Source organism: Balaenoptera musculus, chromosome 15 (genome assembly GCF_009873245.2).
Source record: "Balaenoptera musculus isolate JJ_BM4_2016_0621 chromosome 15, mBalMus1.pri.v3, whole genome shotgun sequence".
NCBI lineage: Eukaryota > Metazoa > Chordata > Mammalia > Artiodactyla > Balaenopteridae > Balaenoptera > Balaenoptera musculus.
The window spans coordinates 59420617-59446334 of NC_045799.1; the positions used below are offsets into that span (position 1 = coordinate 59420617).

A 25718-nucleotide genomic window follows, 5' to 3' on the forward strand; every position below is an offset into this window, starting at 1 on the left:
TCGGGCCTTTGTTTGCTGACTTCAGTTCTGGAGGGAGATAAGGCTTCTCTTCTAGCAGTTCAGGCAGAAGTTGTGGGGAGGGCCCCGTGGTCCAGCGTGAGGCAGTGAAGCACTCACTTCAGCCACAGAATTTAAGGGAACACCAAAAACTCAGCGATCAAGATAAATAATATTTTCATGCAATATTTAAAAAAAATCAAAATTAATACAGAAAAAAAATCCATCACGCAAAGGTCATGCAAAAGTCACACAAAATATCAAACAGGGCCAGGGTGAGGGGGTGCTGAGTGAGGCAAGTTGAGGTGCCCGCCCTGCTGTGGCCAGGTGGTTGACCAGCTTGGGTTACCTGCCCACCCCTGTGGGAGGGAGAGTTTGGTAGTGCTAAAAGCAACTTCACAGGGAACCAAATGGAACACGGTTCCCGTAGGAAAGAGGGGTGCAGCTGCCAGAAGAAAGGGAAAGGGATGCCGTTTTCCTGCCTTGGTACTAAGCACTTCATATGCATGCTTTATTGTCTCCTGTTTTTTCCCTCTTAGCAAACCTCAAAGGCAGGTAGTTCTCCCCATTTTACAGATGAGGAAAATGAAGGACAAACTATGTTGCCGAAGGTCACGCAATGCCTGAACTAGAATTCGCGCCAGGGATTTTGCCCTCCAAAGTATGCATTCTTGAATTCTTGGCATCGATTAAAGTTGAGGCCTGTTAGAAGCTTTGCCAAAGGCCCCGTGCTTTCATCATCCTCTGTCAGCAGGTACCCCTAGGTAGCTCACCTCAGTGCCCCCTTCTTGGCTCTTGTTCTTGTCGGCAGATGGCTTTCAGGAGTTGGGGGAACCAGAAGCCCTCACCCACTTTTGGAATCAGCTTCTGGTTTAAAGCAACAAGAGATCAGTGTATATTCCCAAATTAAATTATGGACACTGCAAGTGTTAAGTGGCAGGTGAGCTGCGCTTTAAATAGACCACGTTAATTCTGGCGGTGGAAGCGGAGCCCTGCTGGGATAATCATGATCATCAGCAGCATCACTCAGGCAAGCTTTAGAAGGATTCTGTATCGGTAAGCAATTTGCGAAATTGAAAGGTGAAAGCACACTTTGAGGTGTTTCATGTGTACTGAGGGTCAGAGGGAGGTGACTGCAGTTTTCAGGAAAGACAATGCAAGTGAGAGTCACTTGATTGGAATCGTGATGGATGTACTGATGGTTGTCTGGTGGGTTACAAAACAAGTTTTTGGCTGGTCAGCCGGCCGGCCCAGAGTGGTACTCTCACCAAATTCTGAGAGAGGCTTCCAGTAGAAAGAAGCCTGTTTGCACTTGTGTGGTTTGGGCTGATCTAATGGGTTTCGGAAGGGGATTAGTCTGGCTTTTAGGGATTGAGACAGAAGGTATTCTGAGTAAACTGCCCTGCTGGTGGTTTTACCAGTCATTCCTGAGATGTTTATTCTAAATGATCTCAGAGGTTGACTTGATACACAGATGCATACACACACTGATGAGTACATACACATTTAGATGCTGTTAACAGAAAAAGGAAAAGAGGAAGCAATATGAATGCTCTTGGATAAGAAGATAATTATTTAGCAAACAGTGGTTGGTCATCATGGGCTGGACGTCATGCTCAGTGTTCTACCCCCCTTTTCTCCAGTTACCCCAGTAACCCTAGGTGATTCTGCACTTGGGGGCTTAATTTAGGGGAGAGGAGTCTGAAGCTTAGCATGGTTGAGGGACCTGCCCAGGGTCCTTCCGCTGAAGACCTCCTCACCTGTTGTCCTGCCTGCTAGACTGGAAGCTTGTTAGGAAAGAGTCCTTCTTTTCTACCTGGTGGCCCATAGCCTCGCCCAGCCTGTGGCTACTGGGAAGAATGCAGTCTGTGCTACTTGAGCTGAACTGCAATCTTAGAGTGAGCTTATTAACTTGCTGTCCAGTTTATGGAGATGTGTGTATTCACATCCTTCTGGAAGGAAGGTTCAAAGCTCTTGTCACCTTCTCAGAGGGGTCTGAGCCTGTTTAGCTTCTGGATTAGAATCCCCGTCTGGCAGCAGAGACTCAGCAGTTTCCCCCTCGGGATATCGAGCAGTTGTGAACATGATCCTTTTCAAGGAGGCAGAGCGCCCCTCACTTTGCAGGGCAGTGTGATGAAGTGGTTTGCAGGGAGACAGCTCTGAGGTCCCTTTCTGCTGGACCACTTATAACCGTGTGTCACTGGGCCAGTTACTTCACTTGTCTGGGCCTCAGCCTTGTCTTTGACATGGAGATGGCCTTGGTGGTTGTGAGGACTGAGGTCGGATGGAAAGTGTTGGGTGCAATGGCTGGCACGTAGTTAACGCTCAATAAGTAGTAGCGGCTATCGCTGTTGTTGCCGTTACTATTGGCAGCATTGAAAAGTGTTGATGAACTGTCCTTAAGTAAAGAAGGTTGGTTACAAAATTAGGTATACACTAGAATTACACCTATGAAAAACATCTGTGTGCACGTGGACAAAAAAAGCAGGATGTGAGGCGACGCGATGACTATTTTATGGATAAAAACAAACTTCTTAGCTTTCCTTAAAGCCTTAAATCTGCTCAGACCTATGGAAATCTCCCCTAAGGAACCAGAAACAAGGACAGTGAGTTATGTACAGGGATGTTCAAAGCATTATACAGGGAAAATTGGCATTATATTATGTTCCCAGCAGTCCTGAAATAAATTGTGTTTAACTGGGGAGACATCAAAAATCTTGTTCTCAGAGATCTTTACATGTTGCAGGAAAATGTTCATGATCTAGACAAGAAAAGAAACAAGTCAGGATACAAAGCTACGTGTGTGTATATTTATATACACACACACATAGATACATATACATATACATACACAACACACAATGTGATGGTGTATTAATTTCTTATGGCTGCTCTAACAAATTACCACAAAGTTTGTGGCTTAAGACAACACAAACTAATTTTCTTATAGTTATGGAGGGCAGAAGTCCAAAGTCAGTTTCACTGGGCTAAAGTCAAGGTGATGGCAGGGCTGGTTCCTTCTGGAGGCTCCAGGGCAGGATCCGTTCCTTGCCTCTTCCGGCTTCTGGTGGCTTCTGGCATTCCTTGGCTGTGGCCGCATCACTCCAGGCTATGCTTCCCTGGTCATGGCACTACCTTCTCTTCTGCATCAGCTCTCCTTCCCCCTCCCTCTTTTAAAGACACTTGTGATTATGTCAGGACCCCAGAGGCTACCCAGGATAATCTCCCCATTTCCAGATCCTTACAGGGGTCATTCCGCTGTAAGGACACACCTGCACACCTGTAATGACATGACCTGTCACACCTGCAAAGTCTCTTTTGCTGTAAAAGGTAACGTGCACAGGTTCCAGGGAGTAGGATATGGTTATCTTTGGGGGTCATAATTCAGCTATCACAGATGTCAATTTTGTATAAAAAAGCAAAGTGCAGGCAAAAAGACTAACTTGAAAATGTTAATGTTGGTCACCTCTGGATGGTGGATGGGGGGTTCATTTTTATTTTCAATATACTCTCGGGTATCTTCCTTTTTGGTGCTAAGAAGTAACTGTTTTACAACCCTCAAAACTGCCCATGGACATATATACAATTCTTTTTTTTTTTTTTCTTAATATTCTTCTCCATTATGGTAAATCAACTGTACTTCAATACAAAAAACAGAACCAAAAACTGCCCAAGGGTGTTCCTCTTCAGACGATGCACGCCCCACAGCGCGGTCCCATTGTCTCCGCAGAGCCCGTGTTCTGGTTCTATGTGAAGGAGGTCCTCAGCAAGCATGAGCTGCAGCGCTTCTACGCCTTGCACCACATCGCCTCGGACGTGGGCCGCGGCCGCGCCTGGCTGCGCTGCGCCCTCAACGAACACTCCCTGGAGCGCTACCTGCACATGCTCCTGGCCGACCACAGCAGGCTCAGGTACCCCAGAGGGGCTCGGGGAGGGGGTGCGCCGAGGGGTGACCGTCGTAGTACCTGCCCGCCTGCATCTGGGGTGGCTGGGTTCCCCTCTTCCGGCCCCAGCTTGTCCTGCTGTGCTGTGGGGACAGTCGACCAGAGACTAAATGAGGATGCCTGTAAAGGGCTCCCTCCGCGTGACAGCTGCATGCAGCAAGCCTTCAGTAGATGCTTGTTATTATTAAGGCCTGGGGTGTGGAGAGAGCTGTTGTCTTAGGACACAGCCTGCGCCCCACTTGCTGGAATTTTAATCTGGGTTTCTTTCAGATTCAGAATTTCTTTCTCTTTAGATGTTGGGTGTTCAGTGCCCAGTTTCATGTTGTGTCTCACCTTGCGTGCTGCGTACTGTACAGCTCCTCCTGGTTTTTTTGAGGCTAATCAACCCCAAACTGATGGAAAGAAATAGGGAAGTTTTAAGTTGGCGAGATAAGTCATTTGTTATTATAAAACAACATCTCGTTTTATTTTGTTTTCTTTTTTTCTTGATCATAAAGTTCACTCTGTCAGTTAGTATAGGCCAGGTTATGCTGCCATAACAAGCATCGTATAAACCTCATTGGCTTGAGACAGCCGAGTTCATTTCTTCCCCCTGCTGCATGTCTATCATGGGTGGGAGGTCTCATCTCAGGGATCCAGGCTGACAGAGGCTCCATCTCTACATATGCTTTCCTGATTGCCAAGGCAGGACAAGGGACTGCGGCTGAGCGAAGCTCTGGCTCTTAAAGCCTCTGCCCGCCGTGATGCTCACTCCCACTCATATTTCATTGGCCAGCAAGTTACACGGCCACAGGCAAGCTCAGCAGGGTGGGTGAGGTATACTTATCCCACAGCCGTGGGGAGACGGCACTGAATATGCATCAGCGATAGTACAGTCAGCCATCTGCCCTTCAGAAACATTTGACGATGCTGTAGAACCCTCTGGGACAAAACTTAAGTCACTCATAAATTACACAGACATAACTCTGCTAACATGTTGCTATTTTTTCTGTCATTTTGCTTGTATGCTGGTATTTGTGACCTCTTTCTCCTCTCCCTGTCTTCCTCTCCCTGTCCCTTTCTCTCTCTCTCTCTCTCTCGCTGTTATTCTCCCTCTGAGAAGGGTGGACTAGACATGTTGTTTTGTGTCCCCTGATGATGCAAAGGGACAGTGGTCCATTCTGCCCTGGTCCCTTGAATAACTTCCACATCAGCCCAGATCCTCAACACTGAAATGTCAGTTAATTCATTAAGCTGGCGTTTCCTTAGTGCCGTGATGCATTCCCGTGATTTCACATCTTGCTGTGCATTCCCCGGCTCAGGTATCCGCTTCTGTTTCTTCCGTTGCCTGTGGTCACCTCTCTACCAGTAGTTTGCTAGGTGTTCTGGGATTGTGCACTAAGGCTGTTAGAGATGCCCTTGAAGTTCTCCTATTGATGTTGCTTGTGGTACCTTGTCCAGTTGTGTGTTCAGACCCTGTGGATATGAAATGGTAGGGATGGGGCCCAGAACAACTGGCATCAGCTGTACTTGTGTGCTGCTTAGGGTCTGAGTTGGGAGGCTGTGAATGTCTGTGTGTACATCCGAGCATTAACCAGCTTTCATTAAGGAGAACATACGCATGTTTCTTATAATAGTTTTTTTTTTTTTTTTTGTGAAGCTCTTTCCAGCGGATCATTTACAAGTGCAGTCTGCCCTCTCTATCCCCAGGTTCTGCGTCTGTGGTCTCAGCCAACCGTGGATTGAGTACTGTGTTTAAGATCTGTGGCTGGTGGAATCCATGGATGCAGAACCTGCAGATTTGGAGAGCCAACTGTACTACACTGTTTTACATAAGCATCTGCAAATTTTGGTATCCGAAGTGGGTCCTGGAACCAATCCCCCCTGGATACCAAGGGACAGCTGTAGTTCAGAGTTGTGCTCTCATTGTCAAGGTTGAATGTAACAGTGAGCAGTTGAAATGAATCAGCTGTTAAGAATCAAAGTTGAACTTACCTGAATCACTAGCCACTCTGACTTGATGTGGGAAAACCAAATTCATTCACATGCATGAAAACTGGCTCTAATTTGTAAAGAATCACAAATTTGGGAATCAGAGGTCTAGTTGCAGTGCCAGCTTGAACATGTAGTCTGTGCTTCCACTGACATTTTTGCCAGGTTGAGTATGTTGAAAATGATGTGTTTCTTTTCTCTGTTAGTTGTATTCAGTCACTTCAGCAGTTATGTATCCGGTCTCTTGCTGAACTCCAGGTCACCCGTCACTGACTGTACTTCAGTGAAATTGGGCTTTGACTCCGTTAGTTTAGAGTTCTCTGACCTGGCAGGGAAGTCTGGGGGGTGAGGATATTTGCTTCTTATTGCTTAACCGGGGGTCGGATAAAGAGCTGGGGATTGAGGCTGGGAGACCTGCTTTGGAGCCCTGGCTGTACCATTTATTGCTGAATGACCTTGAACAATGGAATGACCTGTAGGCCTTTCTGTCCCCCTCCTCCCCCACTGCTCTTTAGATTTGTGGGCCTTTTTAACTTCCCAGCCCTTTCCAGGGGTAACTTGACTTTTGGGCTGCAGCCCAAGCTGGTGTTATATACAAATGCCCTGGTTGATGGAGCCATGGAACTATGATTTCTTACTGAAATTGTCTCTTCTTGAATTAACCCAATCAGAGGGGCCCTGTGGGCCAGCTTGGATTTCCTGTCTGTCTCTTAGAGACATAGCTTGAGTGGAAGTCACCCCTCTGTTTGTCCCCTTCTCCTTTTCTGCTTCAGAAATACCACGTGTGCATCTCATGCCTGTCTCAGTACTTTCAAGCTCAGGGGACTCTGAAGATCTCAGGGGACCAGTGAGGAAGTTGTAGGATATATGCGCGCAATCCTTTGTTTATAACCAGAAGCCTCAGCCCAGCAGAGACCTCGTGTATCCGCTCTGGGATAACCAGGCATGGATCGTCCAGGGAGCCATATGTAGGAATTGTTTGGCTGACAGATGCCGAGAACCACTGTTCAGAGTTTTTCCCCTCTCTTTTCCAATTTGCAGCACTTTTTATGAAGACTGGGCTTTTGTGATGGATGAAGAAAGGTCTAGCATGCTTCCTACCATGGCAGCGGGTAAGCCTGGCCAGGGCCAAGGGTGGGGGCTCCTGTGAAGCTTGGTGAGCAGAGGAGGCTGCCTGGGAGTGAATTTATAACTCCAAGGGATGCTCTGCTTTTCCCTGTCCTCACCGAATTAATGAGTCACTTGCCACTGTCCTTCCTTTAGTGGTGATGAGCAATTGAGTCCATTTATCTAGAATTTGATACCCTGGCTGGGAAAGCATGGGGTTGAGGGGTTTTGGCCGTGGCTTTGCAAGTGTAATATAAAGATCCAGGGAACTGGGGGAGGAGACCTGCCTTTGAAGCCTGGCTCTGCCCCTGTCTGGCAGGTGGCCTGGGGCAGATCCTGTGAGCTTTTTTTACCTTTACTTTTCTCTTCTGTGACGTGGGAATCCTGATAGCATGGCAGTCACCTGTATAGGGCTGTGAGAGAATGAGATGTGAGAAAGAGTCAAGTACATGATCTGTTACCATGAAAGCCCTGCATTGATGCTAGTTGATGAATTGTTAAATTGTTTAACATTTGACTGTCGCTCAAAGGGTAAAGTGGGTAACCTGCTTCTTTCTTCCACATCCTTTGTTGCCTCCTTTTTCTCTCTTCCCTCAAAGTTTACACTGAGTCCCACCTACTGAGAGTTATGTTAGGCTTGTCCATTGATGAGGAAAAGTCAGGTGACCATGATGTCCTGTGTGGGCCATAGGAGACCAGGGCAAGTTTTTGCCTAAAGTGATAATGGTAATGATATTGGTACACATTTTTTGATTGCTTACTGAGCTGTTTTCGATGGGTGATGGTCTTTAATACTCTGGAAGGGATTCTGCTGTCCCCCTGTTATAGATAAGGAAACTGAAGCTCCGAGGTCGTGAATGGCTTGACCAAGGTCTCAGAGCATGTAAGTGGCAGTGCTGGGATTCAACCCAGGCAGTCCGACCCCAGAACTTACTCCTTAACCTCCCCACGGTTGACTTCTTATTTGCATTTGTCTTCCTGATGGATAGGGAGAGAATTTGGAAAGACTCAACTCCAGTGATAGCGGGTGTCTCCTGACCCCAGTTTTGTGGGTGGTTTTTATCACCATTTGAGACGAGTGTGTACCCTCTTGTGTACTCTAACGTCTGCGGCTTGTTTATCGTGTTGGAGTGTGACTGCTGAACAGCAGACACACCAGGCTCTTCCCTTTTTGGGGGCAGGTCTGAACTCCATACTCTTCGCGATTAACATCGACAACAAGGATTTAAACGGACAGAGTAAGTTTGCTCCCACTGTCTCGGACCTCTTGAAGGAATCCACGCAGAATGTGACCTCCTTGCTGAAGGAATCCACGCAAGGAGTGAGCAGCCTTTTCAGGGAGATCACGGCATCCTCGGCCGTCTCCATCCTCATCAGGCCTGAGCAGGAGACCGACCCCCTGCCCGTCGTGTCCAAGCACGTCAGTGCCGGTGAGCGAGAACGGGGGAGGACGGAGGGTTGGGTGAGGATGACAGATTGTGTCATCTGAAAGCGCCAAGGGGAGTGAAATCTGATGCACTCGTATTTTCAGTGCATGTTTGTGTTTATCTTCTTAATTTTTTTTTTTTTTTGGCTGCACCGTGTGGCATGCAGGGTCTTAGTTCCCTGACCAGGGATTGAACCTGTGCCCCCTGCAGTGAAAGCATGGAGTCCTAACCACTGGACCGCCAGCGAAGTCCCCATGTGTTTATCTTTCTTACCCTTATTCACTTGGAAAGGGATCTGAGAGCCTTCCTGAGATGTGAAGATGATAGGGTAACCAAGCCAACAGCTCAGTCAGAGCAAACTGAAAGGGAGGGTGTGATGGTCACGTGAAGCCAGAGGAAGTTGATCTTCATTCCTTTATTCCTTCATCCATTCATTTCTTTAATTATCCTTCTGATAAGTGGGGTGAAAGCCCAGCTCAGGGTGCTATAGAGAATGTATACTGTTGGGGGGATGACATTTAAGTGGGGGCCGGGGGAAGGGAGGAGTTGGTCAGCTTTGACTCTAGGCTGTGAGGAGGCAAAAGAAAGTTGATTCAGTTCTGATCAATTTTGTGAGAAGTTTACAATACCCCTTGAACTTTCTGGGACATCCAGAATGTTGCAACAGCAAAATTGGAAATTTTGGGTATAAGGGCTTAATCCTGGTATTCTCAAATCCCTTAAACAAAGCAGTAATCATGGTCATCCCTTTGGAATTATTCATGATGGTGAAGACTCAGAATCCCATGGAGTCTTTGGTGCACACTGGCTTTATCTGTCTTGCCCTCTGTTTCTCGAGCAGAGACCCCACGTGAATGACATAGAAACAGAACTGTTGATAACTTTGTGTACCAGAGATGCTGGAATTTGCATACCCAAAGGAGTATCTTGGGACTTCCCTGGCAGTCCAGTAGTTAAGACTCCGTGCTTCCACTGCAGGGGGTGCGGGTTTGATCCCTGGTCGGGGAACTAGGATCCAGCATGCCATGCAGCATGGACAAAAAAAAAACAAACAACAAAAAACCAAAATAAAAGCTGGCCAAAGGAGTACCTTTTCTATCTGTTTTGGGAACCTGCTTTTGACACTGTCTGAGAGTTTGGACACACTGGTGAAGCATCACCACGTCACACCTTGGTTTAGACGGATTTGACTTTTTAGAATTGGCTCCAAAGTGCCTCACACCCAAGGTTGATGATTAAGATGGGTGAACAAACTGGCTCATCTAAGTGCTGGTCACCAAGGCAGTCTTGACCTTCTGTTTCAGTTAGCCTTTGCTGTGTAACAAACAGCTCCAAAATGTAGTGGCTTAAAACAAACAACCACAATTTATTATTTTTTTTATGATTCTGTGGGTTGGCAGGATGGTTCTTCTGGTGGTTTCACCTGGGCTCCCTCTTGGGGCTTCATTCAGCTGGTGACTGAGCTGGAAGATTCAAGATGGCCCCACTCATGCACCTGGAGTTGGTGCTGACTCTTGGCTGGGGCATCTCAGTTTCCCCCCACACGGTCTCTCATCCTCCAGTAAGCTAGACCGGCTTCTTCCGCGGTCATTTCAGGGCAGCATTCCATGAGGGTAATGCCTAGGCTCTAGAACTCACACACTGTTATTTCTGCCACATTCTGTTCTTAAAAGCAGAGCACTAAGTCAGCCTAGATTCCAGAGGGTGGAGAAATAGATAGCACCCTTGATGGGGGACAGCAAAGCCCCACTGTAAAGGGGCATCGTGCTGGGCTGGGAGGAATTGTGGCTGTTAAAACAGTCGACTACAATCCCCAAACTGATTTTCTTGGTCTCATCTCCCAGCCATGAGAGTATCTTCCAAAGTGAAGCAATACAAATGATTTCAATAATGATTCACCCTTTTAATCAAAGTGCTTGGAAGGACTACTTAGAAGGAATGATTGTAATATGTGCTCTATGGCATATATGTTCACATCAGAAGTAGAGGCTCGGGCTTCCCTGGTGGCGCAGTGGTTGAGAATCTGCCTGCCAATGCAGGGGACACGGGTTCGAGCCCTGGTCTGGGAAGATCCCACGTGCCACGGAGCAACTGGGCCCATGAGCCACAATTACTGAGCCTGTGCGTCTGGAGCCTGTGCTCCGCAACAAGGGGGGCCGCGGTGGTGAGAGGCCCGCGCACCGCGATTAAGAGTGGTCCCCACTTGCCGCAACTGGAGGAGGCCCTCGCACAGAAATGAATACTCAACACAGTCATAAATAAAAATAAATAAATAAAAGAACGTGAATTTCTAAAAAAAAAAAAAAAGACACCATTTAAAAAAAAAAAAAAAAAAAAAAAAGAAGTAGAGGCTCACATCCAGTTTGCTTGGTCTCCTGTAGACAAATTTTTTTCCCAAGGGTTAAAAGAAATCTGAGTTTATCTCAGATTTATGTTTTAGTAGAATAGTAGAGATCTTCCACAGTCTAGAGGCAGGATGGCTCCATCATCGCTTTACCTTCCCTGCTTTTTCTTATCTCATATCTTTTGCCAGATGCCAAATGTAAAAGGGAGAGGAAGAAGAAAAAGAAGGTGACCAACATCATCTCGTTTGATGACGAGGAAGACGAGCAGAGCTCCGGGGATGTTTCTAAGAAGATCCCTGGGGCGGGGGAAAGCTCGGAGGAGAACTCCGACCGCTCCTCGGTCAGTATCATGACGGCCTTTGAAAGCCCCTTTGGGCCAAATTCCAACGGAAGTCAGAGCAGCAACTCATGGAAAATCGATTCTCTGTCTTTGAACGGGGAGTTTGGGTACCAGAAGCTCGATGTGAAAAGCATCGATGATGAAGACGTGGATGAGAATGAGGACGACGTGTACGGGAGCACACCTGGGAAGAAGTGCCCGGGCCACTCGGAGTCGCTGGAGAAGTAAGTTCTGCTCGAGCTTCTGAGGAAGGGTGGCTGGCTCTTTCTGTAGTATTGGGTGAAATTAGACTGCAAGTTTTCTGTTTGTTTGGGGCATCACTCATTTTTCAGATCTTGATTTCAGAAGAAGGAGCATTAGCTTGCCCCACTCCTGAGAACAAAGGGGAAGGGAGCATATATACTATTTGAAGGTACTTACTGCAAAGTTGGCGTCAAGATGTAGGCCTTGAAATTCTTGCTTTATGTCTGTGTCTTTCACGTTTGTTGCTTGGATTTTGCTTGCATCTCTTACTTGCCACTAGCCCAGGAAGCTCAGGAGAGAGGCAGGGTATTCTAGAGAATAGTCTCCGGCTGGTAATTTCTGTGTTTATTTGCAGGGGTGTGAATGGCAGTAACTGGCCTGCACTTGCCACCTTAACACTGGAGCTGCGGTACATTTATACCTGCAGGAGGGGCTTGGTGCAAGTGAAGCCGTAAAACAGAAAAGCATAGTTAGGAGCTTGGATCTTAGAATCAAGACAACCTGGGTTCTCATTTACTAGCTGCGTGGCTCAGGTTAGACTAGGTTGGACGAGTTTCTTCACCTCCCAGAGCTTCAGGCCTCACGTGAGACCGAGGAGAAAAACGGCATCTGCTTTGTAGAAAGAGTTGTTGTCCAGTTAATGGGACCCTGCGTGTTGGGCCTTGGGCACGGGTGCTGGCACGTCAAGAAAGAATGCAGGCAGCTGTGGCTGCTGTTACACTGTAACTCTTGTAATAATTCCTGTGCTTGGTCTTACTCTTAATGCCGAATAAACTAGTGACCTCTTCACCTGAGTTCTGTAGTGTGCAGTGCAACCCTAGTCACGGCTGGCTTCAAAACCAGCCCGTGAAAGTGTAAAATGAAGACCCCGAGACCCCCTGGTGTGGTGGAGGGGCACAGTGTGCCCCTAGCCCGAAGCTTTGCACGTCCATGTGTTGAATTGGAGTTTTTTTCTTTCTCATGAGACTTTCCCTGTTGTTGTCTTTGATTTTTACTCTCATCCTCATTCACATGCATGCCCATGTTAGTAGCATTAACTTGTCAATCATCTGGGTCAGGCCAGATGAGGCAAGCTGCAGATTCACTGTATCCTAATACTTAGAGCTGCCCTGGGGGGTTTGTGGGTGTCAACCCCACCTGATGGATGAAAGACCAGTTTCTTTAGTTAAGATTTGTCAAACCAGTGGGAAGAACTGGAATTAAGGTTAGGTTGTGCTGTGTTCCAAAGCTTATATGTACTGTCAGATATTTTCCATGTTTCTACATAGCCATGAATCTCGATTGGTTGATATTCGGTCAGATCAATGTCATGATTTGCTAACGGTTCCCCTGTTGTTGAGTATTTAGGTTGTTGGCATTGTTTTTGTTTTTTGTTATCAGATATTCTGAAATGAACATTTTCGTGCACAAGGCTTTTTTCTCCTACTAAAGTACGTTAGGGTAGCTTCCTTCCAGCATTGTTCTTGCTTACTGTGTATGAATGATTTTGTACCTGCATCCAGTCTTGTGACCCGCTATATTAGGGTTCTCCAGAAAAACAGAACCAATAGTGTGTGTGTGTGTGTGTGTGTGTGTGTGTGTGTGTTTCTCGTATGTATGTATGTATGTATTTATCTAGAGAGATTTATCTTAAGGAATTGGCTCATGTGATTGTGGAACTTGACAAGTCCAAAATCTGCAAGGTAGGCTGGCAGGCTGGAGACCCAGGGAGGAATTGCAATTTGAGTCTGAAGACAGTGTGCTGGCAGAATTTCTTCTTCTTTGGGGGAACCTCAGTCTTTTTCTGTTAAGGCCTTCAACTGACTGGATGAGGCCCACCCAAATTATGGAGGGTGATCTGCTTTATTCGAAGTCTCCTGTCTTAAATTTTAATCTCATCAAGACAAATACCTGTACAGAAACATCAAGAATAATGTTTGATCAAATATCTAGGTACCACGGCCTAGCCAAGTTGACACATAACCATCACACCTGCCTACAGTTCTTCCTCTGGGCCTTTTAGGAAATGCCATTTGCATTCTCTGTCTCTGTAGGTGAGTGCATCTCTGAGTTGATTCACTCCACGAATCAGTTTTTTGGCCTCAAACACAGTCATTTCTCTTCCTACTGGACTGGTGCCATTGAGGGGAGGCTGGAGCTGGGAGGCCAGCTTGCGAGCCAGGATAGCGGCCAGCATTGTGATGTGTGAAACACAAAACAGTGCAGGGTGACCTTTACAGGGCCTGGGCCCTTTGAGGCCATTGGGCCCCCTATGGGTTACGGACAGCCACTCCCTGGCGTAAAGAGGGGATCCTGAGTGAGCATTCTGCAGAGCCTCTTGGGGAAAGAGAGAGAAATGATGAGATGGCCTACTGAGTGATACTTTCATTTTGCTTCTAAGCTAATATTCACATGGAGGGTCTAGGATCCTGGAGGGGCCAGAACTTTAAAAGTTTAATGGCACAGCCAGGTTTGTGGGAGGAAAGGGGCCAGGCTGGGAGAAGCACATGGTGGGTTGCAGTGGCCTTTGGCAAAGTCGAATGCTCTGATGGTCTTTTAGATGCTCTGTTGGCCAAAAAATTGGGTTTACACCTCTACTTGCTGGCAGTTAAATTAACACTTCTTTGATGACTGAGGAAAAATGTCCGATGACTGAGGAAAGATCTTGTCCCTCCTAACTCGGTATTTTATATTATTTTATTTTTTTTAACATTGCTTTACAATGGTGTGTTAGTTTCTGCTTTATAACAAAGTGAATCAGCTATACATATACATATATCCCCATATCCCCTTCCTCTTGCGTCTCCCTCCCACCCTCCCTATCCCATGCTTATAGGTGGACACAAAGCACCGAGCTGATCTCCCTGTGCTATGCGGCTGCTTCCCACTAGCTGTCTATTTTACATTTGGTAGTGTATATATGTCCATGCCACTCTCTCACTTCTTCCCAGCTTACCCTTCCCCCTCCCCGTGTCCTCAAGTCCATTCTCTACGTCTGTGTCTTTATTCCTGTCCAGCCCCTAGGTTCTTCAGAACCATTTTTTTTTAGACTCCATATATATGTATTAGCATACGGTATTTGTTTTTCTCTTTCTGACTTACTTCACTCTGTATGACAGACTCTAGGTCCATCCACCTCACTATAAATAACTCAAGTTCGTTTCTTTTTATGGCTGAGTAATATTCCATTGTATATATGTGCCAAATCTTCTTTATCCATTCATCTGTCAGTGGACACCTAGGTTGCTTCCATGTCCTGGCTATTGTAAATAGAGCTGCAATGAACATTGTGGTACATGACTCTTTTTGAATTATGGTTTTCTCAGGGTATATGCCCAGTAGTGGGATTGCTGCATCATATGGTGGTTCTGTTTTTAGTTTTTTAACTACCTCAGTATTTATAAGTGTTGACCTTGCTTTTGTTTTTTTCTTAAAGTATTTATTTATTTATTTATTTATTGGCCGCACCAGGTGGCAAGCGGGATCTTAGTTCCCCAACCAGGGATCGAACCCGCACTCCCTGCAGTGGAAGCACAGAGTCTTAACCACTGGACTGCCGGGGAAATCTCTGTTTTTTTCTTAAAAAAAGATATAATATCTTTATCATAGAAAGGGGTTTTCCTGTCACTTTATGTGTGTTGCATGACACCAACAGGGCAGTGGGGTGAAAATATAGTTCAAAAAGAATTACAAACATGAAAAAGGTTGCACTTCACCAGCAATTAAGCAAGCGCAAAGTAAAACCAGACACTGTATTTTGCCCATCGTTTTCGTCAAGATTTAAAAAGAGAACTGGGTGAAGCACCCTGCCTGGAAGGCTTGCCCTCAATGTGACCTCAATGCTTGGAATCTTCCAGACACATAGTAGACGTTAACTGTGGAATAATGATGAGGCATGGCTGGTGCTAGGGTCATCCTGATAGAGCGCTGGTCATGTCCACAGCCCTTGGGGAAAACAGTTTGGCACAATGTCAGGAGCCTTAAAAATGTTTATCCCCCTTGATTTAGTAATTCCACTGCTGGGAAGCTACCCTGAGGACCAGCCTCAGGAAAAAGGTTGCTGCATCTAGATACCAACATGCTAATTTAGAAAAGCTAAATAATGAACCTGACGAAAATGTGCAACCACAGAGGAGCAGTTAACAGTGGAATATTTTGTAGTTTAAATCTTAAAATCTTAATGTTCCGGATCTTAAACATCTTAAATGACATCTAAGAGTATCTAAGTAGTATGAAGATGAAATTATGAATTAATATTGAATGAAAAAAGCAAAATATAAAAACCTACATCTAGCTTCATTACAACCTCGTAAAGGAAAGCACGTGAGGAAAGAAAGAAAAAAAAGACACTATGGAAATCGTGTCTACTTCAGGTGTTTTGGGTAATGGGGCTTTGGGTGTATTTTTCCCCCTCCTCCTTATGGCATTTTGTAGGTTTTAAAATAAGTGTCTTACTTTTCTAATGAAAAGCAACACCGGTTCTGTTTCTAAGCCCAGCTCTGACCCCGTATTCTGAATTGGTCTCTGCTTTAGGAATCACTTCAGTGTAACTCCTTTTCGAGGTGGAGGCCTTTGGCTACTTTTACTCGGGTCCGAACCTTAGTTGGTGGGACCTGACTTCACTTTGTGCTCTGCATGTGTTGCTGGAAAGTGGCAAGACGTCCCCTTAGAAACAACAGAAAATCCCACCTGCCTGGAGCCGGTGCAGCGGCCGGGAAAGGACTGTGGTTTTGCTGCTGTGTCCCGAGGGGCGCCCCTGGCCACCTCTGGGTGTCCGGGAGTCCCCTTGGTTGCCAGCTGCTGGATCAGAGCCCCGGGAGGGCGGTTCTTTACAGATTGTAGAGGCAGAGCCAAGTTCACCCCAGAACCTGGCTCTGCGGCTGGGCACACAGGTGGGGGGCGCTTCCTCTTCTGTGCCTCATCGTGTGCGTTACCTGCAGGACTAAATGACACAGGTGGCAAAAGTCTGTTAGGGTTATTACCTGCTGTGTGTCCTGCTCCGTGTCAAACGTGTGACCAAAAGCTCGAGAGTGCTGAAAGGAGAATGTCTACAGACAGGCCTTAAAAGAGGAGTTGACAGACTAGCCTGCTGGCCAAATCTGCCCCCAGACGAGAATGGCTGTTACATTTTTTAAAGCGTTGTAAAAAGCAAAAACCAACCAAACAAAAAACCAACAAAGAAGTATACTTATGGCCACAAAGCCTAAAATACTGACTATCTGGTCCTTTCCAGAAAAATTTTGTTAACACTACTGCTCTAAACGAAAGAAGAATTATGAGGTGCCAACAGTACTGCCTCTGGAAGACCTGGGCTGAAGCCTTGGTTCTGGCCAAGTGATGAACTTGGACAAGTCGCATGATCTCTTTGAGTTGTTTTCCTACCCCCTCTCTCCTCCCCTCCTTTCTCCCTCCCCTCCCTCCCCTTATCCCTCTCCCTCCTCCTCCTCTTCATCATCCCTCCCTCCCTCCCACCATTAAGTAGGTATGATTATGATCTGCTTTGGTCTTCTTTACAACTGATCTATGACGTGATTTTATAAACTTTCGAGTACTGCACAGATGCTTCCTGGTATTTGTCAGTGGTGCCTGATTGCCCAGAGGCAGATGCTGCAGTGGGCAAATACTTTCTCAAATTTAACTGAACCAGCCTGGCGTTACAAAGACGGCTCAGGTTAGTTTGGTACTTGGCGGATAAGGTGACAATATAACAGATCATATGAGCCTGGTTAATATTTGAGCTGACCCCCTTTCTTGGAAGGGACCCAGACACGATCCGGTCTGGTTCTGTCCTTTTACTCGTGAGGGTTTGAGAACCAGCGAGGCGTAGGGGCCCTAGCCCAAGGTCATTTCAGAGCCTGGAGCCCATGGGGCCTCCTCCTGCTTCAGCACCAACACATGCTGCCCCCACCTCCCGCCCCCGTGACTCTGGTTCTTCCCTCTGTCCTCACCTCAAACCTCCCTTCTTCAAGGAAGCCTTCCACCACCTTCCCGACCAGCTCCACAGACCTGAGCTGCCACTTCACACCTTCTTGTGGGATTATATGCCTCACGCCCGCTTCCCCCAGTAGACTGTAAGCTCCATGAGGGCAGGAGGGACACTGTTGGCTGGTTCTTTGGCAGCACAGAGTGTGTGCGCACTGCCGGGCAGGGAGGAGGTGCTCAGTAAACACGGGCTGAAAGAGCGAGCAGTGGAGGGCTGGCTCCCGACTCCCACCCGGGCCCGCTTCTGTTCTCAGCCCCCTCATGGCGTGGTTGGTTCCCAAGAGGGGGCTTGTGGAGGCCCATCAGGTGCTGCACTACTCGGGGCCCTTGGGGCTTTCGGCCCTGATGTGCAGCTGTGTTCTCCCCCCGCAGGCCGCTAGACGGGGGCGCCTGCCTCTCCCAGATGCACAGCTGGGCTCCACTGCACGTGCTGCACGGCGACGCCGATGTGCTCTTCCCGGTCAGTGGCGTGGGCGCCTACGGCCCTGCAGGTAGGTGTCTCCCGATTCCTCCTTTCCTCCTGTCGCAGCTCTGGCTCGAGAAGCAGCAGGAGTGGCTGGGTTACGTCTGCGGGTGGGGGGGTGGGAGAGTGGGAGAGTGAGCACGGAGGCCAGGGCTCAGGGCAGTCGGGGCCTGTTGAGCTCAGGAGCGACAGAGGCTGCTCTCCTTGCGGAACCTGGGTATTTTGAGGTGCTCTCACCTGAGCGAGTGTTGACAAACCACCAGGGAGCCCCTGGGGCCTGTTTTTCTTCTTGGCAGTGATTTGTTGAACTTGGTCACATACAAGCTGATCGCAAATGGTGACCATTATTTTTGCCTCTTAGGAGAAGGGAGCAGGTCACAGAACCCGTAGCTCTAAAGGTCCTTGTGCTCTTTGCAGCCAAGTGCTTGGGGGTCAGGGAGTAGCTTGCTTAAAAGTGGGGAAGCATTTCTGACCTGTTCCTTGTGGTCGAGCAGGCTTGCCTGTGGTTCGTGATTGTTTTCTTTAGCTACAGCAGGTCATGGTGGGGGGTATTGGGGGGGGTGGGCGGCGAGGATGGGAGCATGGATGAGCCTGGCTCCCCTGGTGGGGTAGGTGTTTGCAGCACCTGACGCAGTGAAGTGCTTGGTCACCGTCACTGCCTCACAGCACCAGAGTGTCATGGAGGCCTCGGCCCCCTTGTGTAGGTGCCCTTCTCACCCTCCTAGGCCCAGGTTTAGGGAACCGTGGGCCGGGGCCCACCGACTGCCCAGGAAGCTGTTGACATGCTGAACTGGATGATAGACCGTTGTTGTGTCACTGTGTGAGGAGCAGAAACCCACTCAAACTAGCTGGGGCACAAGGCAGGGCGGTCACGCTGACTGGCGCAGTCTTGGGGGGGTGGTCAGCTCAGGCCCAGCTCTAGAAGTTGGAGGGGGGCACGTGACCGCCCTGTGAGGCAGTGTTCCCGGTGTAAATTGAGGCTAATGAGAGTACAGCTAAGCGACTTACGTCGCCAGGCTGTTCTTCTCTTCTGCAAAGTATGGCTGGTGGTGATGACAGCCCTGAAGTGAGTCCAGGGCTGTAAGGTGATTGATCTGGACCTGATGGGGAGAGGAAGGGGCCGAGGACCCGAGCTGTCCAGTGAACCAGCTCCGCATTTGCCAAAACCCAACTCCAACCACAGGCCCTTCATCCACTCTTGACCACAGCCTGCGAGGGAAGGGATGGTTATTGTTATACCGCCTCCTTCTGAGACTTGTGGCAAAGGTTCCCTGAGTTAATCTGGGACAAGGTGCGGGGCACATGTGAAGTCCCCAGGCAGGCTTCCTGCAGGCATTGCACTACTGAGGTCGTCTTGCGGGCGCCCGTGGGCCGGAAGCTGGGACTTTGGGATGGAGGGACTCCGGGCCCAGCGAGGTCCTGCTGTCATTCTCGTTCTGTGCCCCACGCTTCCTTGTGGGGATCTGCCCCCATCTCCTCTCCCTCCTGGTCTGTCTTTGCTCCCTCATCATTCTCCGCCCTCTTGTTTGGCCTCTATTTGGCTGAGGTGCCAGCACTGCTGCCTCGGCTGTGTGTCCTTCCATACCAACTAGAGCTTCTGTCCGGGTGTTGATTGAAACCCCAGAGAGGGACGGTCTGGCGGGCCTAGCTGGTGTCTGCAGGCCAGGCCGGCCCCTGCAGCTCCTTCCGTTCGGGTGACCAGCCTTGGTCTGAGCCGCTGCAGGTTGGAGGTCTGGTCACCTCGCCCTTGCCCATTCAGCAGCGGTGCAGACACGAGCAGAATGTCTGAGAAGGCGGGGGGGTGGGGCGGTGGCTGGCAGAGAGCAGGTGGTCCTCACGTTTGTCTGTGGGATCGCTGGAGGATTTCCAGTGCTTGTTCGGCATCTGAGTCGGGGTCCAGTCCCCCATTCCCCTTATCCTGCTCCCCCTGGGCGGGCCTTTTGTTTGGGTCATGAACTGTCGCTGGGTTGCCGTGTCAGGCTGCTCCTGGGGCTTGGCTGTGCGCCATTCGCATCGGGGTTTAGTCACAGAACGCGGCTTTCTGGCCGGCCTCCAGGATCCTCGCCAGGAGGCACCCCTGCCCCCTCAGATTTCCCACCGTCCCTCCTCGGGCTGTCAGCCTCGCAGACCCAGAGGCTCCACCTTGCCACTGTTGGTGGGACCCCAGCTCCAGCTGATGGCGACTGTCCTCACCAGAGATGCTGCGTGTGAGGTGGTCTGCCAACTCTTTCACTTACTGTTAACAGAGCTGCCAGGAGTCATGGGAGCTTGTGACCGCCTGAGGGGCAAACTCACCATGGTGAGAACACTGCACGGGAAGGAGCGTTATTCTAGGGCTGCACGAAGATACGAGAATCAGCGGGGGGAAGCCGTGTCCTGGCTGGAGTGCCAAAGTGCATCAAGTCCCTCCTGGCCTGATGCCCCATGTCCGTGGAGGTGTGCGGGCTGGTGGTGCTGAGGCTGGCCTGGCTGCCGGCCCGGCCTCTCCATGGGCAGCCCTGGGCGTGCACGGCCAGATTCCTCCCCAAGACTCCTTCTCTTTCACTCCATTTGACTGGTGTCCCTTCTGATTGACACTTGCCTACTTTAGTGACGTTCAGATCTCCCTTCTCTTTCTGGCCTGGGAGTCATTTCATGTCTTTAACGTGGGGGGTATTTAGAGAAAGAGGGAGGGGATAAAAAAAAGGGAGAGAGGCCTGTGGCGGGGAAGGATGGATGTTTTAGTAGCTAAGTCTGGGGAGGGAGAAGGCGGCAGAGAAGGGGACCCTGAACACAGGATTATTATCCTTCTGAACCTTGGAAGAGGCACCTCTGTGGTTTGGGGGGCCATACCTTGGGCTGCGTTTTTGGGGTTAGGGAGGGGCTCAGAGAAGGGGACACCAGCCCAGGGTAACCCAAGACCCTGACAAGCAGATGGAGGGTTCGATCCAGTCGTTCCTCCGGGCCTGTCACTACCTGCAGCAGAGCACAGCACGTTTACCAACGTCTGCTTGAAGCTGCCAGGGAGAAAAAGTCCCCAAAGTTTCTTTCAACTGAGAATCGTAAATTGAGGGGAACAGAGCACCCGTTCCTGCTGACCGTGTACGTGGAAACGTCACTGCTGCTCGCTGAGGGCCTGTGGTTGGAGTTGGGCTTTGGCACATGCGGAGCTGGTTCACTGGGCAGCTCGGGTCCTCGGCCCTTCCTCTCCCCATCAGGTCCAGTGTTCCCCGATTTCTCCCACTCCTGCCATTGGGTCTGGGGTTGGGTCGCTGCCAGGCTCTGGGGGATCTAAAGGCGAGTCCCCTGCGAGTGCCGCAGGCAGGGAGGGGACAGGGACATCATTTTAATCCTCCGACGTAGAGGAGGAGGAATGAACGGTCGAAGTGTCCTCTGAATGCTTCCACCACCCTCTTCTAACTCATCCTTCTCTTGCTGGGCTCATGCAAAATAGCCTCTCAGTAGCTCTCTATCCCTGTCTGCCATCCATCCATCCTTCTTTCAGCAGCCAGAGTGATTTTTTAGAATGTAAATCAGATTGCCTCATTCGCCTGCTCCAGACCCTTCCCCCCACTTAGGGTCAGATCCGGAACCCTCCCTGTGCCCACCCGGCCCCCACTCACCCCGCAGCCTCACCTCCTCCCGTTTCCCCTCTGCCTGCTGCCCTGGCCATACCAGCCAGCTTTCACTTCCTCCTCCCCTCGAGCTCCTCCTGCCTTTAGGCTGCGGCCCAAGGGCTGCTGCGTTAGAGCACACCCCGGCCCTGCCGCCCACCCCAGCTCACGTGGCCCGGGCCTTGGTTTCACTCTGTTGTAAACCTAGGTGTCTCCGCTGCTCCGACCTCGGTGTACCATCTGAAATTGTGTATTTGTGTAATTACCTGATAACGCCTGTCCCCGAACCCCTACCTGCACTAGCCTTTGAGGTCCGTGAGGGCAGGACCATGTCTGTTTTGCTTCCAGTGTGACCCTGACCCTAGTCAGAGCCAGGCCCGCAGCTGGGGTTCAGGCGAGCACATCAGTGCCGGAGTGGGGTGTGGGCATGCTGAAGGGAGTGGATGTCTGGCAGTTGGAAAAATGACGTCTGGCTGGGGGCAGAGGAAGAGGGGCCTCGACAGTGTCTGCGATCGCTCTGTGGCCCCAGTGCATCAGGCCCGCTACAGCTGGCACGGGGTCAGGGTCGTGTATTATGACGGGAAATCCACTTGGGCCGGGGAGGCGTGGTGTCCGGAATCCTGGTGGCTGACACTGGTCTTTACTCCACCCGTGGATTTGCGTTGTGCAGTTGGAGTCCTGTCTTTGCTTCAGGGAGTGGAGTCTGACGGCTGTGTGTGAGTTAGACTGGAGGCTGAAGCAGAGCTGCGGGGGCCTGCTGCAGAAGACCCCGGGGAGGGCCTGGAGCCCTCGAACTGGGGGGCGGGGGAAGTGGCTGGAGAGCAAGGCGTGGGAGGTGACTGGGTGGGACCGACTGGTCTGGGACACCAGCCAGCTCTGGGATGGGAGGGAGGGTGGTGCCACCATCTTCTGAGGTGGGAGCGGTTTTGAAGGTCATGGTCAGTTGGGAGGCCAGTACAGTATCCCAGTAGAGCTTTCTGGCGGGCGGTTATAAACGTGGGTTTAGGATTCAAGATTGGGGGCCTAGCCAGAGGTGAGGGCTCGAGAGCTGTCACCTTCACGGAGCCGAGAGCTGGAGCCAGCACCTTTGCTGGGTTTGCCAAGGGCGTCAGAGGCCACGGAGCCGTGATCCAGCGACACCTTCACGCAGGAATCAGAGAAAGAGACGGTGAGGGCAGGAGGACCACTGTGTCTTGAAGGCTGAGAGCAGAGAGCTCCTAGGAGGAGGTGGGGGGGGGTCTTGGTTACAGGGCGAGCTGGTACCAGCCACCGCTCACTGCACGCTCTCACCGAAACGTATGTGTAATAAGATGTGAAGTTTAATTATGTGGTGGGCGTTATTAAAATGTTGTATGAAAAGAGGGGATATGTGTATACGCATAGCTGATTCACTTTGCTGTACAGTATAAACTAACACAATATTGTAAAGCAACTATACTCCAATAAAAAAAAAAAGTATGGTCGGCACTAGTGTCAGCCCATTTCAGAGAGGAGGCAGCCGAGTCACAAAGAGGCTGGGTAACTTGCTGGATTGAAGTTGGGGAGCAGGGACTTGAACCCAGGCCAGTGGGCGGAGCCTGCACCCTGAACGCACCACGTTGCTGGGGAGCGAGAAGTGGGAGGCGGAGAGGTGGACACTTTCTCTTCCCCCTGTGAACTTCTTAAAAGAGGTCGGAGTGAGTGGAATAGTTTGGTGGGGACAGCAGGGTAGAAGGAAAGGAGAGAAAACCCCTTAAGGTTCCCTTAGGTCAACCTCTTAAGAGCTGGGGAATCTTGAGCAGGACCAGACCAGGCGTAAGCGGAGGAGGAGGTCATACGACAGATGACTTAGGGCAACGGGACGTGCGTCCTTCCGTCCCTGCACCCCCTGTCCCTGATCCAGGCCTGGCTGGGGGTGCTGACAAACCAGAAGTTTGCCCAACGTGCAGGTGTTCTGCTGGACGACACTGGCGTGAATGTCACTGTCCAGCCTCAGGGGCATGGGTTTGTACTTTTTCCTGGGAAGAGACTTGAACAGCAGCTAATGCATCTACGAAAGTCTTTAGTGCCTCTTGCCTGTTGTTTCTAGAGATGACTTATGGCCTCACTTCTTCCAAATGCCTTTCCCACTTGATGCAGGGCAAGTGGCGCTGTAGAAAGCAGCAGTCACTGGGCTGTGCTGCCCTCGCGTGTCCGTCTCCAGACACTGCAGGCGGGAGCCGATCTAACAGCTGATTTATTATTCCCTGGTTCTGAGGTTGGCTCTGGATATGGACTTCATGCATAATTCCAGGTGGCTCCAGATCAAAGAGGTTAATAAATAAGTCATGGGATGTAACGTACAGCATAGGGAATATAGTCAATAATATTGTAATAAATTTGTCGGTGACAGATAATACTACATTTATCGTGGTGATTAATTTGTAGTGTATGTAAATGTCGAATCACTGTGCTATACACCTGAAACTGATATTATTGTATGTCAGCTATACTCAATGAAAAAAAAAAAGGTTAAGTGGGAAAATAGGGCCTCCAGTCAGTGACTGATACCAAGTCTGAGATTACGGCCCAAAGAGATGAAACAGGGAGCAGATGAAAATCCAGTGTGCCAGACGGGTAAACATTTGTAAGTAAACTGATTTAGCAGGTGAGCCAGTGTCTGCACTGTGTCCTTGTCTCATGGGGAAAATGAAACGAGAACAGAACCCTGACTTTCTCTCTGTGGTTGCTGTGTGTGCGCAGATACCCCCCTCGGGAGCCTGGAGAACGGGACGGGACCCGATGACCACGTCCTCCCGGAGCCTGGACCTCGGTACAGGTGGGTATTCAGACCCCAAGCTTCCTCTGGGGTTGAACTGTCCTCTTTACAACTCTGTCTTTTATTCTTTTTTAAAGATGGGCGGGCACCTGCTGGGACTGAAGGGTAAGGCCTCACTTCATGCTAATTTAGTTCAGGTTTGGTCTAACATCCCAGAGTGCGAAGTGGCCAGGGGTCTCAGGCCCGAGACTTGGTATATGTGTCAAATTTCACTTGCATACCACCTTTACTTTTTCCACTTTGGGGACTATATCTGGGTACCTCCGCCATCATAATTTGCTTGATTTTAGTATTTGATAATGATAACAATTGAACAATTTCAATATTACGATTTATAATTGTAGTATTACATAATATTTAAACCAGTTTGATATTATAGATCTGTGAAGTGCTTAGTCTGGCATTCAGTAGCAAGCACCACATTGGTTTTCATTTTTTTCAAATGAAAGTACCTCAAGGGAAAGTGGAGTTGTCCAGAGTCACTGGACGTTTGGTGGCAGAGCTGAGATGGACACTGAGGACCCCCTGATGCCACCGTGATCCTTGTTGCTCTTACAGCTTTTTCCTTCTTCTCTCTATGGGTTTAAATTGGTGTCCCCAGGGCATAGCATCTGCATTTTCAACCTTGGCTCCAGAGTGGGGTCATTGTTTACCTCCACCCACGCTTGGTGTTACGGTCTCGCCCTGCTCTCTGAGAATGGCACTCCCTGTAGGAGGCTCGTACCGATTAGTACGATGCCAGGAAAGGTTGGTGTCACCAGATCCATCCAGGACGCTGAGACCTTTCTGCTGTTTATTTTAGAAAATTTGGAAAATGCAGCAGTACATGAAACTACATCACTCTTACCCCCAACTCCATTTCATCCATGATGTTTTGGTCCTTTTCCTCCTGGGGTGTGGATGTGGGTGTGGTAACCGGATTATGGTCTTGCCATTTTCATGAAAGATGCGAAGTGCTGTTTTTCCACGTTGCAAATTCTTTGTAACTACACAGTCAACTCTCGTCATTTGTGGTGGTCGTGTTCTGTCAAGATGGAACCATTGCTCCTAGGTTCCTGGGAGTGTCTGGTCACAACATTTTTGTCAACAGATCAGTACATACCTATGTTTTATGCCAGTTCCTGTTTAAAGACACCGTATTTAACATATGTTATTGATTCACTGACGCCAACAGCCCTATCATCAGGCCTGAACAAGGGCCACCTCACATGTGTATTTTCTCTGTCAGGCACTTCACAGTCTTGCATTCAGGAACACCATACAGCACTTCAGCACTAGCTTGGGGCCATTTTAGATGCAAAATCAGCAAGAAAAAGCACAAGAATGTGAACAATGTGGTGCTAAATAGCTTGCCAGAAGGACAGAATGTTAGTTGAAAGAAGGCAGAGCTTGCCTTGTTTGGCAGGAGCTGGGAGCATGCACGTCCGTGACTCAGCCTTTTGGCCACTCTGTGCGTGTTCACGGGTGACCACGTTATACCCGAGAGCTGGGAGTTTTGGGGTTACAAGTAAACTGCAGGGAGTAGGCGAA

The 25718-nt window shown here is 49.3% G+C and overlaps 1 protein-coding gene across 4 annotated transcripts in view; it reads left to right on the plus strand.

Annotated features, from left to right (window-relative positions):
* Positions 1–25718, plus strand: part of SNX29 (sorting nexin 29) — a 569335-nt gene that overhangs the window by 60023 nt on the left and 483594 nt on the right. For 3 of the 4 annotated variants that reach the window (XM_036826193.1, XM_036826192.1, XM_036826194.1), the window contains 6 exons: positions 3728–3908; positions 6954–7024; positions 8201–8449; positions 10980–11355; positions 17708–17826; positions 24113–24188. In XM_036826193.1, coding sequence (XP_036682088.1) covers positions 3728–3908; positions 6954–7024; positions 8201–8449; positions 10980–11355; positions 17708–17826; positions 24113–24188 — 1072 coding nt within the window. The remainder of the gene's footprint in view (positions 1–3727; positions 3909–6953; positions 7025–8200; positions 8450–10979; positions 11356–17707; positions 17827–24112; positions 24189–25718) is intronic. The other variant, XM_036826195.1, reaches the window with a different exon arrangement.